The sequence below is a fragment of the Helianthus annuus genome, chromosome 13, assembly GCF_002127325.2.
Source record: "Helianthus annuus cultivar XRQ/B chromosome 13, HanXRQr2.0-SUNRISE, whole genome shotgun sequence".
Lineage (NCBI taxonomy): Eukaryota > Viridiplantae > Streptophyta > Magnoliopsida > Asterales > Asteraceae > Helianthus > Helianthus annuus.
In genome coordinates this window covers 85,989,573-86,004,541 of record NC_035445.2, presented here as the reverse complement: position 1 = coordinate 86,004,541, position 14,969 = coordinate 85,989,573, and the positions used below count along the sequence as shown (strand labels likewise).

Genomic DNA, 14,969 nt, shown 5'->3' with positions numbered 1-14,969 from the left:
TCTTATTCTTTAATTTTATTAAGTCCGTAAATTTAGCTTAGCTTAAACAAGTTTGATATACTATTATTATTATTATTATTTTAAATATAATAATTAAATATTAAATATTACTAATTTATAAACACTATTATTTTATATATTTAAATATTTACTAATTTATGAACAAGCTGAGTTTGAGTGAATTTGAAAATCAGAAAAATAATTTACCAGCACTATTCGAGTTTAAAAAAGAAATTTTGACAACTTAAGGGACTTGATTATAAGTGTAGCTTGTATAAATTAAATGAGTTGAACTTAAGTAAAATTAAACGAGTTGAACTTAAGAAATTGACGTAGTCTAGACTTTCAGTTGGGCTCAAGTATTACCAAAATAGAGATTTGAGTAAAATGGTAGAAACCCGAGTAATCAAAATAGAGATTTGAGTAAAATGGTAAGAGATCTGAGTAAAATGGTGTTTTCTATCAACCGAATAAAATATGGTAAGAGATCTGAGTAAAATGGTGTTTTCTATCAACTGAATAAAATATACTTGTACTGGACTACCGAGGGAAAATCAGTTTATGTCATCTATGTGACCAATAAAAACGTGGACATGTAGAAGTAAGAGCTTAGGGTGGGCGGGGCACCCACCGAAAACCCACGCGGGGATCCCGGTACCGATTAGGGGAGGTGGCGCCAACATATCGGTGAGGTAGAGAGAGGGAGTGAAATCGGTGGGGCTTCACCGAAGAGAGGGGGAGAAGAGAGGGAGGAGAGGATGAGTGGACCAATCAAAACTTTTTTTTTTTAATAAAAACCAAATCACCTAAGAGGGGAGTGCCGCCATCAATTTAGGGTGTTAGGGGAGTTTAAGAGGGGAGTTGACGTGGCACACGAGGATTGGTTGGGCGTAAGAGAGGGGACTCACCTCTTAGGTGAGCACCCCTTACACCCTTACTTGAAGTTAGGGATGACAATGGTACGGGTTTAGATAATTCTAAACTCAAACTCAGTTAGATAAGCTTGTTCCAAACCTGTCTTAAAATCCGTCGGGTTTCAAACGCGTAAATACCCATCAGATATCAGGTGTACCACGGGTTTCAGGTAAACCCGTTAACAATGTTGCAGAAGGCGCTAGGCGCTAGTCGGGCGGTGGGGTACCGCCTAGGGATCAGTCGGATTGGGTCTTTTATGTATAATTTTATAAATTTATATATAAAAAACATCAATTTTATACATTATATCTACAAAATTGAAAGCTTAGGGACCAAGTGTATACTAGTAAAAATAGAGAGGGGTTAATTGTTCAAACACCCCAACATTATTAACCCTAATCCCACCATCATTCTTCATGCGCTTCTCCTTTGTCCTTTGTTCATCATACCCCCAAAATGCTCCTTCATTAATCACAGTGACATCAGGAATCTATTGGCTGATGTTGATTTCGCACAATGGAGACACGTTTTGACTCGAAATTGGTCAAATTTTGGTTCGAAATCTGGTAAGAATATCTTTCCCTTGAGCAATTTGGTCTAATCTTAACCCATTCTGATCAAATTGCTATCGGTTTTGACCGACTAGGTCCGATTTTCAGCGCATTTCCACCTATTTTTCCCGACTTTGACCGATGTTGACTTTTACCGCCTAATTAGACCGATTTTGGAAAATCCAGGCGGCAGACCTCCGACGAGCGACTAATCGCCGCCTAGCGCTGCATAGAACCGATTTCTACAACACTGCCCGTTAATTTAAAAAAATTACCCGATGGGTATACCCGAGCCAAAACCCATCACTATTTAATTACATTTAGTATTATCACTTTAAAAATGTATCAAATAACTACAATGTATATGGAATAAAATACATATATGATATATGTATAAAAAATGAATGTATCATATATATATACATATTTAAAAATATAAAACCAAATCGGTTAAACGGGTACACACTATCGGGTAATCGGGTCGGGTAAATGGGTATATTACCAAATCCCAAATCCGCGAAAAAAATAAAAACTATTCCCAAACCAGTCCCCTACCCAATTAGCCGACCCCAAACCCGTCCCAAATGTATCGGGTTTCGGGTTTACCCATCGGGTTCGGATTTGATTGTCATCCCTACTTGAACTTTCTTATATTGTACTTGATGGTTACATAAGAGTGAAAGGGGTGCTCCCACATGGAGAGTGGTAAAGTATCCATCTAGCCGACCATCTCATGTCATGTCAATAACTATCTCTACTCTTATTTTTTTTTTTCTTGAAAAAAGGTTAAACGTGTGATTGGTTGGAAGAGGGTGAGACCCACCATTAACCATCTCTCTCTCATCTTCCCCACCTCAGTGACTACCCCCCGCTTCAAGGCCAATCACATAAACAAAGGGTGGCGGTGATGTGCGCGCGTGGGGAACTCACTCAAACACCCCACACCCCGCTTACACCCCTATCACACTAAGGAATCAACCGGCTTATTGGTTCATAGTTGGGTTAATGTGGTTTTAATAAATGAACAACAGTGTTACTCCGTTTGAAATCAATGGTTTGAGCCTGATATTCACCAAAATACACATACTTTATTCCCCCCATTTTACCCCCATTTTATGCGTTTTCGGCCGTAAAACCGTGAATCGGATACTTAATCGGGTGTATTCGTGTTTACAGGCCTAAAACAGCGTGCAGAACAAGAAGATGATGAAAACGAGGATTTTCCGGGCGAAACGACAAAGCTGCGAACTTTCTGTGAAGAATTCTGATATGGGCAATTGGAACGGCCGTGCAATGAATGGCACGACCGTGCGGATCCGACAACAGGGCTCTGCCCAGCAATGCACGCCAGTGCGACAAGAAGTGCAAGCCTCTCTCGGAGTGGAACGATCGTGCGGCTGCAGACACTCCCGTGCAACCTCGACGACCAAGCCCAACCCGGAACTGCACCACCAGTGCAGTTGGTCGTGCCAGCCAAAACCCGGAGATGCACACACGTGCGACTATTGGCACGACCGTGCAGATCTGAAGAAGGTCAACATCTGATGAAGTCACACAGCATGGTGAACAGTATTTTAAAAGTGAACGGTCGTGCACTTTATTGGCACGACCGTGCGATCGCAAAAAGTTATAAAAAAACAGACAACAGCTTCATTTCGGAATTCTGGACTTTTGGGAGCTCTTTTGGCGAATTCACAGGCTCCGGAGGCTCTTGCTTTCATCCGGATTCAAGCCCATTGTGCCGATTAGCTCCGTTACTATCCGGATTCTTAATCATGTGCTTGTTTATGGTTTGATTTCTTAAATCTTTCCATGATTTTGTTATGATTCAAGCATTTAGATTGATTATTATGTATTATTGTAAGCCTTTGGGCAAAAACACTAGAATCTCTTGCTTAATTACAACCATTAGTATGTTAATTATGTTTGTAATGACACTTTGAAGCATTTTCTATGTTAATCCTTGATAATTAGTTTGCAACCTTGTTTATTGATGTTGATTTCTTGATTATAAGTAATTATCTTGGATGATTGGTATGTGGTTAGTTGAGATAATTGAAAGATGAAGCTTAATTAATCATGTATTAGTAGACTTTGAACTTGGTTAAAATGTGTGCACCATGATACTAGAAATGGTTAGTGGTTTAATAAGGGGTAATTATTGTTAATCAAGAAAGCTTTCTTTCACGTAAGGACCTTAACGGGTTAAATGGTGTCGTTATGAATTCTTGACATGAATTATTAACTTGGTTAGTAGTTTATGCCAAAATTGCTATCTTGGTGAATTTATGTGCAAGATTTGTAAAATGAACTCGGTTGTGATTTAATCTAGTTTATGCTTGTCTCGGTGGTTGCATTGTGTTTATCGGTGTCACTTTCCTTGATGAAGTGAGGTTAGAAAACTCCTAACGGATGACTAACTTATCTTTAGGGGATTTTCATAGACATTTATCAATTGCACGTTAAACAACAATTTTAGGTGGTTAAAGTGTGTTTATCGTTTTAGCTTTCCGAATGATTGTCATATTAGGATTCCCGAAAGGGATACTAATTGTCTTGAGAATGGAAAATTGATCAAATGTTTCAAGTGACAAAACCGACTTAGTGTATATACTTTGGTTGTGTAAAAAGCAAGGCTATATATTTATTTTCTTATTTGGAATCTATTATGTTTTCATACATCTTTGTTTATGCTTAATTTAGTTTTTAGAAAATCACTCACTTATTTTCCTACCGGTACTTTAATGATAAATGTCTAGTATTATTTCTCCGCCCACATCCTTGGATCGATACTTGGTTCTTACCGATACTTTACTACATGTATGACGGGGTACACTTGCCCTTTCGTGCGTGTTTTAATGTTGAAGTATAAATCACTTTTATAAATTTAAAACCGAATCGTGTGTTAGATTCATTGTAAAAACATGTATATACGTGCACACGTTAGAGCCATGCGAAAGGAAAATTCTGTGTAATTTAAGTTGTCCAAAATAAATAAATAACACATTAATTAGTATAAAACCAAATGTAGAAATACCTAACTTTTGGGTTTCCATATTAATTAAGTGTAAAGATTTAAACAAATGAAATATATAGGGGCTGTTTGTTTACCTCTTAATGAGGCTCTTAATGGTTCAGCACTTAATGGTTCAGACTGTTTGTTTCACGAGCGGATGTCTGAATGGTTCAGACATTTGCCTCTGAATGGTTAAGCATTATACAGAGTCTGAATGGTTAAGACCTCTAATCTGAATTGGCCAGACATTTGCCTCTGAACGGTTAAGCATTATACAGGCTCTTAATGGTTTAGACCTCTTACTGGTTCAGCACTTAATGGTTTAGATCTCTTACTGGTTCAGCACTTAATGGTTCAGACCACTTACTGGTTCAGCACTTAATCATTTAGATGTTGCCAATCAGCCCCATAGTCTAGAATAGTTCTTAACCTAAAATCAGTTGATCCTATGGATTTGTTTTCTCTTGCTGAACCGACCTGTAATAGACTAGACAGTTTGCTCAAGCTAAATTGATCCAAAAAATTGATTAGATCTACCTAGACTAGATTCAAGGAGGGAGCATGCGTTTTTGGTTCATGGAGAATCTTGCATCCGATGTGGGATCATCTCGTAGTAAAAAAAAAACTTAGAACCATGTTTCAAATTCTAGGCCTAATATACAAAGAGTTTGGGATATATATACGAGATACATTGATCTCTTGGAAGAGTAAAAAATAAAGTGTGATATTTAGGTCTACAACTGAATACAAGGCAATGTGTTCAGCCACCTATGAGATTATGTGGATATTAAATGTTTTGCAAGAACTAAAAGTCAAATGTATTTTACCTGTTAAGTTGTTTTGTGACAGTAAATCTACAATATCTATTTCTTTAAACCCAGTCTTTCATGAGAGGAATAAACATTTTGAGATAGACTTACATTTTTTAAGAGAAAAGGTTGCAAATGGTATAATACAACATGAGAAGGTTACTACAGACATTCAAGTTGCAGATATATTTACCAAAGGGTTGAACTCTGTTCAACATGGTGTTTTGTGTGACAAGCTGGGCTTGTTTGATATGTTTGCCACATGAATCATGGGGGCAGGTTAAATGACAAGGTTGAGATTGTTTGATTCATGTTACATTGGTTGCACTTGTTGAAAGTGTTAGTTATAACAACTTATAAGTAGTTATTATATGTTTTTGTTTGTTATAACTGATCAGGGTGTAAAGTGTGCATATATTATACTTTAGGGGCTAGAGTGTTACAAATGTTGGAAAGTTTAATGCGTAAAGGTTTAAAGTTGTCATTTTATGAAACATGAAGGTACAGTTGGAATCATCAAGTTGGGAGTTGATATAATAGGAAATTAGGGTTTCCTTATTCATTATTGACTCTCATTTTCTTTGTATTCTCTCTCGTTCTTATCTTGGTTGATCTTGTTGGATTTTGTATTGTTGTTGGTCATCTTGTATTGTTGTTGTTCATCTTGTATTGTTTTGATTCATATAGATCTTACATATTAAAAGATCTAGGGTTCGGTTGGAGCTTTTTGGTTTGGGTTAAATAATAAAAGTTTTGTCACCGTTTTGTCACTATATTCTGTGTTGAGTTTGTTATATTTTTCATACCATCATTTTCTACATTAGTTCAAAAACATAATAGGATATTTTGTTGTAGGTAAAACTTTTGGTCAAAACTTGTTTTTTTTTTTTTACAAAATTCATAATTTATGAAGGGATATTAGATTTAAATAACCTCAGCTTTCACCAATTGGCCGATAGCACTCTCAACTTTCGATTTGTATCACACCACTCCCAATTTTCAACTTATTGGCCGATAGCACTCCCAAACTAACTAAACCCTAACCCAGTTAGTTTTTTTTGCTGATGTGACACTTGTGTGGTGATGTGGCATCTGAAGTGGAATTTTTTGATGACGTGGCAGCTGGCGTGGCGTTTGACTTGGCTTTTTTGATCACATGGCAGCTGACTTGGCTTTTTTTATAACGCGACAGCTGATGTGGCACTGGTTTGATGGCGTGGCAGCTGATGTCAGCAAACTAGGTTAGTGTTGGGTTAGATTTGGAGTGCTATCGGCAAATAAGTTTAAAGTTTGAATGGTGTGGCACAAATCAAAAGTTAATGGTGGGGCCCACTCTATTCTAACCAATCACATATTTATATATTTTTTAAGCAAAAAATGCTTTGGTGGGAATGGTGGCCCTTGTGTTTGAGTGCAAAATGAGGAGTGAAAATGAGAGTTGACATGGCATAAGATAATTGGCTAGATAGAGAGTTTACCACTCCCACACCCCTTCCACCTTAAAGACATACTTGGAGTCTGTAGATCTTATAAACATTTAATATAAAATGTTATAAGCGGATTCGTGTATCAGACCCTCAAGTTCGGATAAAAAAGTGTTGTCACATCAACACTAACTCAGCACCATTCATTAACTAAATTTTTCGTTAACTAGGTGCTGTGCGTTAACTAAGCAATAATTTAACAATCATTATTTTTATTTATTAAATATTAATACTAAAATACACTTAACAACATAAAAGAATACAATATTACAAAATTTAGGTTTTATAAAAGATTCAAATTAGATAATTAAATTTTATAAAATTCTAAAGTTTTGAACTAATTTTATAGACAACACAAACTGCGAGAACAATATTATTCGTTCTTGAAACTTGAATTATTAAGGAATATTGGATTTTAATAATCTCAACTATTCGTTGTTGGCCGCCAACAATTCCAACTTCAAAAATAACCACCGGCAGTTCCAACTATTGACATATTGGTCACCAATGGACCCTGACTAACAGAACCCTAACGCCGTTAGTCTCCGGTCGCCAGAAAATCGTTTTTTTCCAAAAAAAAAAAGGTTTCTAAAGGTCCGGTCCAAGGTTACAAAGCGGTTTGAGACGAAAATGTTGAGTTTTCCGCCCAAAAAGTTGAATTTTCCGGCGAAAAATGAGTTTTCCGGCGACTTTAATAATTGGGGCTTTTAATAGAAAAATGTTCCCAAATGTCCATAATAAGGTTAAAAAGAGGTTCGGGACAAAAAATGTTGAGTTTTACGGCCAAAAAAATGTTTTTCCGACGACCGGAGACTAACGACGTTGGGGTTCTGTTAATCAGGGTCCATTAAAGGCCAATATATTAAAAGTTAGGACTACCAGTGGTTATTTTTTAAGTTGGGACTGTCGGCCAACGGCGAATAGTTAGGATTATTAAAATCCAATATTCCAATTATTAAAGGTTTTAAAGTTTATGTTATTTTTAAATAAAACCAAACTTAAGGGACTGAATGAGCATTTTTTTTAAACTCAAAACGACTCATTTCTTCAACACAACACTTACAACTTAAAATTCAAACATAATTCAAACACAAATAACTTTTTTTTAAATTTACCTAACTAATGTTGAACAACTCTTTTTCTTCTTGATTCGCACGCCAAAATAGTCCTTTTTTCTTCCCTAGTCGTCACCAACGTGTTTACGAGATACACTGTTAACGGACCGGTTCGGTGTCGCGCCGTTAACAGGCTGAGTTGCCACGTTAAAGTTGCCTTCGTTAACCAACTACGAATAGTCTAACTAATAAAAATCAGACAAATGAGCTTATGAACATACATATACATTATTTTATGTTCACATAAAAAACATATTACACATTGATTTACTTTTGACTAAAAAGTTAATAAGTAAAACTTTAAATTTGAAATATTCAACTTCACTTGCCGTTGCCATGATTTAGTTAAAAATCCTAAAGAGGCGTGGGTTAGGTAGTGGATTGTCGCTACACCTTCCCCTTGCCTTATCCACCGTGGTGGTTCGTGTGGTTAAAACCACGACAACCACGTTCCTCCTTTTCCATTTTCTTAGATTTTGACATTTTGAAAAATAAATTAAAAATAGGGGTAGTGGTTTGAGTTATGACCACATGCATCATATAGGGTGGTGGTTTTGGATGGTGAATGAGAGTAGGCATGGGCGGAGGATAATGGATACTCGGGGGGTGTCCTGGCCCCTGCCGATTATTCGTGCGTAGTATTTATTTCACCGAAAATTTCCTATAATTTATTTTTTATAGTGTAAAATATTAGATTTTTAATAGTTCAGCCTCCACCGAGTTTTCGTTCACGCTCCGTCATTGAGAGTAGAGTGACATTACGTTGACGTAAAGGGTAATGGTGGTGATGAGATCACGTCATATAGCCTAATGATATCTTTATATCTCTTGTGTCAGCTATTTGAGTAAATTTTAGGATGCTGTCAAATAAGTTATTTTTATAACCATTCGAATATTCAACTCATTTGTCCCGTTTAGCTATATTTTTTTCTGTAAATAACGTGTAGCATATAAATAAATTAAATGAAGTCGTTAAAAGTCAAATCTTTAAAAATGGAAAGGATATGGTATACGTAAAAAATGATGGTTTATAGGACCGGGGATGGAGGAGTACTTAAATGTTGTCTGCAAATGAATGATTAAACTGCAGAACGAAGTAACGCAACTGACAATTAAATCATATATCTTCCGAGCCATATTTTTTTTTGGTGCTACTTTCTACACCCCCTATTTACTTTTTTCACCCCCCTCCTCTCACATACTTACAGGTGAGGCCTGCGTGGGACCGACAGTTTTCCTCTCACAAGGGGGGGTATAATCAGGAAAGAGGGGGGGTGCGTATAGAATGAGCTTTTTTTTTCTGCTGTACTTCTTTATTCTAGAGATCAAAATTGTATCTTTTTCGAATTGTTATAATTAATATAATAATTATTAATTTTGACTAATAGCTAGTTGAGTAGTTAGGCCCATTTTTATTTGAGTTTAAAATCTAACTGGGTTCTATTGTTTAACTTTAAACTAGTTGGCCCTTTTATTATATGGGTTTGATTGTAGTAAATGGGGGAGACCCGGACTTTGGTTCGTCGCCCACCCCGTCCTTTTTCAGGGCCGGTCCTAATAATGTTAGAACTTAGGTTCTAGAATGACTCGATGCTGGATACGTGAGCATTTATTCATACTGAAAACATGATCATAATTCGAAAGTCCCCCTTGCGTCTTTTGACTGGGCGCAAAAAAGATGTGGAGAGCTTTTAGTATGTACATTGGCTACCTCCATACTCCAAGATGACACTTTAATGTTTAAGCATAACGTGGCTTGTAACTTGTTCGAAAATAGCTAGAAAAAAGGTGTTTGGAATCAGTTCTATAGAATAATTAAAATCTTGTGAGGTATTGTATTATTAATCAATCATTTATAAGTATACAATGAGGGCCATTAAGGGTATGTTTAGATGAGCTTTTTCATTTCTCCTTATTAGCTTTTTAACCTCATTATCTCATTTTGGAAAAGTCACAACCAAGTGACTTTTTCATTTCTCATTTTCAATGCCTAAAAAGTTCCTTTTTACCTTATTACCCAAACACCATTTCACAAAGACTCCTTTTCCAAGAAGTCAATAAGTCATAAGGAGGTAAAATAAGCTCATCCAAACATTGCCTAAGAGGATAATGATTTCGGATTTCCCCCGGGATCTCTTTCTCCCCTTTCGATTTAAAAATACTGCATGTAGTCAGGGCCGGCCCTGAGAATTCTTGTACCATGTTTGAGCTCGAAAAAACGTGCCCTCGGGCCTTAACGAAATAAATAATTTAAACTAGTTTTCATACAACCGTGAATCGTTGACAAAAATATAGCATTCGATAAACAATGCAATTAACAAAATATAGTATTCGAATGAGTGACATACCATAAAAAACTAATAAGCTAATAGCTAACCAATGATTCGTGAAGCCCGCCTTGCATTCTTGATAGCAAATTGGTGAATCAACTCTTCACAGTTTAAATCATACCTGAATTCGACAAAAAAAAAAAAAAAAGAATACCGGGCCTGAATTTCATGGTTGTAAAAATCCCGACTAGACACCGATTAATCACCGATTAGTTTTCAATTAATTACAATTAATCCCGATTATATCCGATTAATCCCCGGTTAATCCCGATTAACCGCAAGTCCCCATCTCACCGGCCGACTAGCGACTAGTGCTTTCTACAACCATGCTGAATTTGACGATTGTTTCTGTATAAATTACCAACAATTTAGTCTTCAACAATCATTTGGGTATTGGGCTCACTAACCTAATCCCAATACGCTAACTAATCTAAACCATATGATTGTTTTTGTAAGTGGGCATATTTTATGTTAGTATTTGTTTGGCTATAACCTATTAATTGTTTTTTACATATATAATATTGGATTTTTTTTTGAAATTACGTGCCCTACGACATCACGGGCTCTGGCCGTTGGTCCTCCCCGCCCACCTGCTCGTCGTCTTCTTCTTTATGATCTCATCTCTCTCTTTAATTCAAGTCGACTCATCGAGCCACAAGCAAATTCTAGTTCTAAATAAACCGAGTTCGAACTCAAATTTCAACTTGAGAGAGAATTTCTAGTTGACTCGTGTATTTTTTAAGCTCAAGCTCATTAAAAACCTACATTTTCCAGATTATATGTTTTTGGAGAATTCATCTCCAACAATCCAACATTTCCTCCAACAAAGGAGCAAACCTTATTTCCTAGGATTGTGAACAGGATTCATCCTTCAAAAAAGAAATAACTTAATTATCTTTTAAACCCTCTTTATAAATACACAATATAATTATTTTTGAAGTATTTTTTTATTATTAGTTTATTTAGGCCAGAATAACTCTTTATTAAATAAACAATTTAATTAATTTAAAAAATATTTTATAAGTATTAAATTATTTAATGTAAAAGATACTGAAATAGATGGTTGAAGATGGAAAAAAACAGTGGAAGATTATTTTTGAAATATCTATATATTGAGAAATGGAAGATGGTCCGGGGTTAGAGAAAACCTAATGTTGATATGAAATTTGGCATGCCTCAAATAAGAATTAACATTTCATTTAAAATCCTAATAAATCACATTAAGAAATATTGTATCCAACCAAATATTGCTAATGATCAAGTAATCAATTTCGTCTAGATAAATGACGATATAAGTATCATATGACCCGTTTGTACCCATCTAACCAACTAACCAGATAAATCTTAGCTTGCACTTGGCAGGTGGCCTTCAAAAGGTCATGTTAGAAAACCAGATAAAACAAGATTCGAACCTAAGACCTTTGTTAGATGGGAATCCAATGTTTAGTTTACCACCGCATTCACCCGTAATTAGTAACTTAATCATTCTCAAACACAACCACATAGCAACATTAACAAGGTGCACATTACTTGCATTCTTTACTTAACTAAACATGCATATCCAGGTTCCCAAAACATTATAAAACGTTAACTCGCGGCGAACTTTATAAACTTCGAGTGTTAATATACTAAACGATATTACACTCACTCGGATTTCCATCACTTTCATCTTCTTCATCCCTTGCAGCATCATCTCTATCATGACTCCTTTCAACATAAGCCCTTCCTTGCCTTCGTTGAAGCCTCAAAACATGCGTTACACCATCGCGTGTGTGTGCAACCCCTGAATGATTCTCTCCGGCTCGCCTGTTTGACTCCATAATCTGTTTCATTCAAAGATTCAGATTATGATAATAATATTTTTTTTTTTGTAATCATAACTAACACGTTTAGTTACCTTATGTAAATCACGCGGCAGGGGATGAATGTTATCTGATAAAGGAGCCCAAAGTTTTATATTTTTCTCTAATCCAGTAGAAGCAAGAACAGGAATATTCGGATGTGGTTCGACTTGATTCACTATACGCTTATCGCCTTCCATAACGCGAATAACTCTACCGTCTTTTTTCTTCCATATGAAAATACGCCCACAATCTGATCCGCTCATAACATACTCACAACCAGGCCCGAAAAAACTAACCCCTTTAACTGTTAACGAATTACTACGCCCAGAATACATCTGCGGTTCATCCAAACTATCCACATGTTCTAGCGACGCTGCAACGGGGTACGGGCCTAAGCCCATATTCTTCTGAAATAAATAAATGTGTTCATTGGTATACGAAACAAGAAGCTCGCTTGTGTTGGAGTATGAGATTCCGGTAATGTGGATATCGCGAGTTTTGATGAGGTGTTTCGGGCAGAATGTCTCGACGGGTGCACCCAGATGGAGTTTTCTAATATCATATACGCGTGCGTATTCATCAGAACCTCCTAGTGAAAAATAGTTAGGGTCTCGTGGGTCGATTGTAATGGAGTTCAGTCTGTTTGGAGAAGAATGACGGTGGATGTTTCCGGTGAATGTGGAGCAACAGAAAAGCTTTGTGGAAGAATCACTTCGCAAATCGAACTGCGAAAACAGTAGATTGTATACTTGTATAAGAGTTACTTCCCACGTTGACTTTATAATGGTCAAACTAGTTATATTTTGGATATCGTATTAACTTACTTGTTGAACGAGTCCATCCTCGCCGCAGCTGTAGAATATGTAGGGACTTCCAGGCTCAACAGCAAGCTTGTGAACGCGCCCGTTGTGTTTCCCTAACCGTTTTGTTTGTACCTTTCCGTTGTCTACTACCTGACCAAGTCTTACCTGTAAAATTAGATTATAGGTCTTAACTAGGGGTGCAAACGAGCCGAGCCGAGCCAAGCCCGAGCTCGACCAGGCTCGAGCTCGAGCTCGTTTAACATATGAAAGCTTGAGCTGGAGCTCGGCTCGATTCGAGCTTTATTTCTAAAGCTCGAGCTCGGCTCGAAGGTAATTTTTCAAGCTCGAGCTCGGCTCGGACTCGACTCGTTTAGTATTTATTAATTAATTTATATTAATTATAATTATTATTATACATATAATTAAGTTATTTTTTTATATTTATATAAATGGTAATTATTATTATATAAATATATGTTTAATATATTAATAAAAAATATATAAACAAAAAGCTCGTTTAGGCTCGCGAGCCGGCTCGAGCTCGATAAGCGAAGCTCGTGCTCGGGCTCGTTTACTAAACGAGATTGTTTTTTAGGCTTGGGCTCGGGCTCGAGCTCAAGCTCGTTTAAGCTCGGCTCGTTCGAGCTTTTTTTCGAGCCGAGCTCGAGTAGCTCGCGAGTAGCTCGGCTTGTTTGCACCCCTAGTCTTAACCATTCAGACTCAGTATAATGCTGAACCATTCAGACATCTGCTCACGAAACAAATAGTCTGAACCATTAAGAGGTAAACAAACATCGCCTAAAATAATGTCAATATAGAGTTACTCACCTGACCATCAGCAGCAGAAGTCACTATACTCCTCTCATCACTAAACGGGATAATCCGAGCCTGCAATACATTATCAGCATGACCCGAATCATACGAAAGGACCAAACATCTACTTGCGACATTCCACAACACAACTCGACGGTCATCAGAACCCGACACCAGCCGATCACCACTACGGTTAAACTCAACCGTGTTCACACACCCTTGATGCCCAATCAGCTTACCAGCAAGACCAATTCTACTCACAACACCCTACAACAACAACAATCACACATATCATAACCCAATATTTCTTAATAAACAAACAATTTAGAATCTTTAACCACATCAATACAAAACCCAGCTAGCTAACAACCTTAAAACACAAAAAAAAAAAATCAAAATAGTGAGACTGATGATAACATTGTTACCTCGGAAGCAGAGAACCGGTGATGGAATATTCTGGGGGTATTGAGACCTAATTCTCTGCTAAAAACCTCCAGAATCTGATGTTGTGAACAACTTTTGTTATTGTTATGTAGAGTTGAGGTCTTCATTTTTGACTCAGTTGAAGAACATTTGTGAGTGTGAAATTTTGAAAATTATGGGAGAATTAAAGTGAGAAATGTAGGAAATATGATGGGGTTGATGATGATTAGTAACTCATATATTTAAAAAAAAAAAAAAAGGTAAATCATATATGCTCATATATTTTTTTGAGGTTTCTTGATTTGGCTAGTGTACAATTGTAGTCATCAACCCTTGCACCAAAAGATTTGTTATGAATAGCCAATAGGACATCACCACACTCCACTAACTATGTCGTCCTGTCTTTTTTTTTATTCCTTTTAATTTTTTGTGTTTTATATACGGTGAATTGGATTTAAATAACTTAAATTGGCTTTTTTTTTCCGCTAATAATCATAACTTAGTTATTTACCTATAGTGGTACGAATTTTTCTTTTTTTGTTTGTAAAATAATCCGCCATTAAAAAAACATAACGGAGTTAAGTTTTTTTTTTTTTTTCCAAATTACAAACCGATGTTTTTAAGCTTTTGATCAGAATGAGGATACTAGTCTGTTGATGTAAAGTTTACCTCGAAACAGTGCCCTAAACGACGAAAACGGTGCTTCAATTCGGGTGTTTGAACTTCTAATTAACAAAAATCAAGTCGTTTAGAACACTGTTTCGATGTAAGTTTTACATCAATCGATTCGTATCCTCATTCTGATCAAAAGCCCAAAAACATTAGTTTGTAATTTGGAAAAAAAAAACTTAATTCCCTTATATTAA

General features: G+C 36.4%; 1 protein-coding gene across 2 annotated transcripts; it reads right to left on the bottom strand.

The window, feature by feature from the left end:
* Positions 1-11,723: 11,723 nt before the first annotated feature.
* Positions 11,724-14,352, bottom strand: LOC110898474 (WD and tetratricopeptide repeats protein 1). Of its 2 annotated transcripts, none has more exons than XM_022145258.1 (5): positions 14,106-14,352; positions 13,696-13,947; positions 12,889-13,017; positions 12,118-12,789; positions 11,724-12,043 (listed from the first exon to the last, which is right to left on the bottom strand). In XM_022145258.1, the coding sequence occupies exons 1-5, from the start codon at positions 14,229-14,231 to the stop codon at positions 11,849-11,851; spliced, it is 1,374 nt and encodes a 457-aa protein (XP_022000950.1). In that variant the 5' UTR covers positions 14,232-14,352; the 3' UTR covers positions 11,724-11,848. The 2 variants fall into 2 exon arrangements, with proteins under 2 accessions (XP_022000950.1, XP_022000949.1); XM_022145257.1 differs by having other exon boundaries at positions 12,889-13,032; positions 14,106-14,351.
* Positions 14,353-14,969: the final 617 nt, after the last annotated feature.